Below are 2,961 nucleotides of genomic sequence, written 5' to 3' on the forward strand. Positions count from 1 at the left end.
TAAAAATATTAATAAACACAAAACTTACGAATAAACTTTACTAGAAACGTCAAATAACGCATTGTAGGTTAGGGTCCCGATCACATCTCGTTCTGTATTTTTAGGCAATTTCATCTGAACTTACCTTTTTTCATTTTACTCTATTACGTTTTGGCACAACCTTGAAAGGAGTAAAGCACTTACTTATCGTCCAGGACATAAGCGCAGCTCCACGTTTGGTATATGACCAGGTATTTGAGACGAATAGAGTCGAAAGAAAGATGCATCTATAACTGTTTAATTATTTATTACATGACTTTAAAAAATAGATATTCTGTTATTTTTTGTTGAAACAGTTCATCATTTACAGTACTTGTCCGTTAACATGAATTTAGTCAAGATTGAGCCTCCTGAAGGAGTCATCAAAGCCGAAGAGATCACCAGAATTAAAGTCACCTCCTAGTCTTTTTCTCTCGTCAGACTTGAAGTTATTGTGTTGCAGGAACCAGTCGTGGTAACTGTCTAATTTCTTAAGCCACAGATCTGAAACAGACCCAGCAAGATGTTGGACACTTGCTAAAACAAAATGTAGAAATAATTTACTATATAGAAAGTGGGGCCAATATACGACACATTTTCTTAGCTGTTGTTTTAAACAATGACCTTTGAATGGAAAGGCATGTTATGAATAGACCGCGGACTTGTAAGTAATAATCTAACAAAAAATCTGTTTTAGGTATCTAAAACTAGCTCTTTCAGTACCTCATTAAGACTTTACAAAACATAAAATAGGCTGTGAATGTATAAGATAAAAAACACCATAAATATTTAACGAAGTAATACAATATTAACAAATCCGCAAATATATATTGACAAATGCCAAAAACGTAACATTAGACCTTAAGAATATAGCTCTAAGCTACAGGAAATTATAATTTATTGTCCAAAGTGTGTTTATTCAAAAGATTATGCTCTGTCAAAGGTACCGGTACTGTCACTTTAAATGATTTGTATACACCTAAATGCATTTAAAGTGCACAACAATTGTTTCAACTGTTCAAACCATATCTGACTTCGCAACGCATTATCAACATTTTATCTAAGTGGTCTCGAGAACAAGTTTGGCGCTTATCGGTGAAAATAGTTTATAAGCAGAAACAGAACGTTCTTCATAAACAGATGTGACGGCGGGATACTTCAATTTCGTCACATGTTAAACTGGAATGCTGCAATCAAGAACACTAATTATTCATTTCCCCACAAGAATATCTGCTGCTGCACGCAATTCCTTCAGATCCTTTTACTTTTTAAATCACTTTCAATTTTTGTACACACTCTTTCTCCCACATCTCTTTGTACTTCCATGATCTGTTGTTTGGACTCCTCCTAATGTAAACCAAATCACGGGGGAAGAAGCGATCTTAAAGTACAGTAACTGTTTTGCCGAAGTGACACAAACATCATCCTTGTGTAAATATTTTTATGACTTTCTGGATCTTTAAGAAATGCTCACTGTAGTACTCTGCTCCTTTTAACCATGTTCAGCATGAGGTAAGGACTGATTAAGGTGGCTAAGGAATATCTGGGTGCTCTCCTCTGAAAGCATGTATCCTTGACGGTAACTTGACGGAAATATTTTTCACCGTAGAGATTAGTTCTTTGACCGTAGGGAAATCTACCCTTACTTGTTCTGCCACGCGGTTCATATTGTGACAGCCGCGTCGAGAGTCGAGCACGCGTCCCGCAGAAGGGAGGGCGCGCGTGGAAGAAACGAGGCGCGTGGGGAGAGAGGAAAGCTGCGAAAAGCTTGCCGAAGTTGCAATGTGGCGCGAAGCAAAGGAGGGAAGCTGGAAGTTTCGAAAAGCTTCGCGAGCCGATTGTTGTAACGAAACGTCCAGTAATAGAAGGCTCGCGAAGTGTTACTTAGCAATAAATACAAGAAGCGGAGAAGAGCCATTTCGGTTCAGTTTAGAACAGTTCAGTCAGTTTTTGTGAAGCAGCAGTGAGCGTCCAGGCGGAAGCAAAGCGGCCGAAAGTCTTTGGATCGGCGTGCGGTGAACTTTATGTGAAAGTCTTGAGTTCGAAGTTCAATGGACTGTCTCGGGAAGTCTTGGGTTCGATATACCGTGAACTTCAGTGAATGAGCTAGAAGAACTAGCCAAGACAAAGGAACTGTGAACTGAGAACTGACAGTTTTGTTTTTTAAATAGTGCTTTGTGAACATTAGTTGAAATTAGGAGTACATTGTTGTTCTCAATAATCGAAGTCAATTGTCATCCTCGTCTGTGGAGTGCAATAACGAATACTGAGTTGCTGTGTGGAGTGAAATACCCATTGTTGACGAGAGTGTTTAAAATTCAGAAATAGAGAGCCATTCTTGTTGTGAAAATATCATGGGCAAGACACGTCACGTGCAACATAAAAGAATACAACAGCCCAGGCAACGCCATTGCAGTAACCATGTATGCCGCGGCATCTTTGTAGGTGAGCAGCACTTTGTTTCCGTTAACATTATTTGGATATAGTTCTTTCAGTCCATTGTTGATAAATGGTGCGATTTGGTTAGTCTAAGGAATTGCTTTGTGCCTATCAATAAGCTCGGAATAGCACGTCTGGATTCAATTTCCCGAGAACAGAATTCGGAATTTATTGACCAAGATTGTTATTCGTTCCGTCACTTGACATCCATATATGTGAATCTCCAATATGCTGTCAGATTCTGTTCATTGCGTCATGTAGATTGAATCCAAGTAATGCTTGCGCACATTTGACTCAGAAAGGATTAATTGGTTGCAGTATTTTTCAAGAAACGTTTTGAATGTTAGATATTCTAGTTTTCGAAAATGAATGCATGCTGCTACACCTGCATGTCATAAGGCACTATAAAACTGATTGCGTTTGCTGGATTCTTCATATAGGGATTGCTGACGTTTAGATTAAGTGTTTGCAGATAGTAAACAATTTGATAAATTGAAAACATAA

The 2,961-nt window shown here is 38.4% G+C and overlaps 1 protein-coding gene across 1 annotated transcript in view; it reads right to left on the reverse strand.

The window, feature by feature from the left end:
* Nucleotides 1-261: 261 nt before the first annotated feature.
* Nucleotides 262-2,961, reverse strand: part of LOC138711808 (alpha-tocopherol transfer protein-like) — a 52,592-nt gene continuing 49,892 nt past the window's right edge. The window contains exon 7 of the mRNA XM_069843058.1: nt 262-522. Within this exon, the coding sequence (XP_069699159.1) occupies nt 371-522 (152 nt within the window). The 3' untranslated portion in view covers nt 262-370. The remainder of the gene's footprint in view (nt 523-2,961) is intronic.

This window comes from Periplaneta americana, chromosome 13 (assembly GCF_040183065.1).
Source record: "Periplaneta americana isolate PAMFEO1 chromosome 13, P.americana_PAMFEO1_priV1, whole genome shotgun sequence".
Lineage (NCBI taxonomy): Eukaryota > Metazoa > Arthropoda > Insecta > Blattodea > Blattidae > Periplaneta > Periplaneta americana.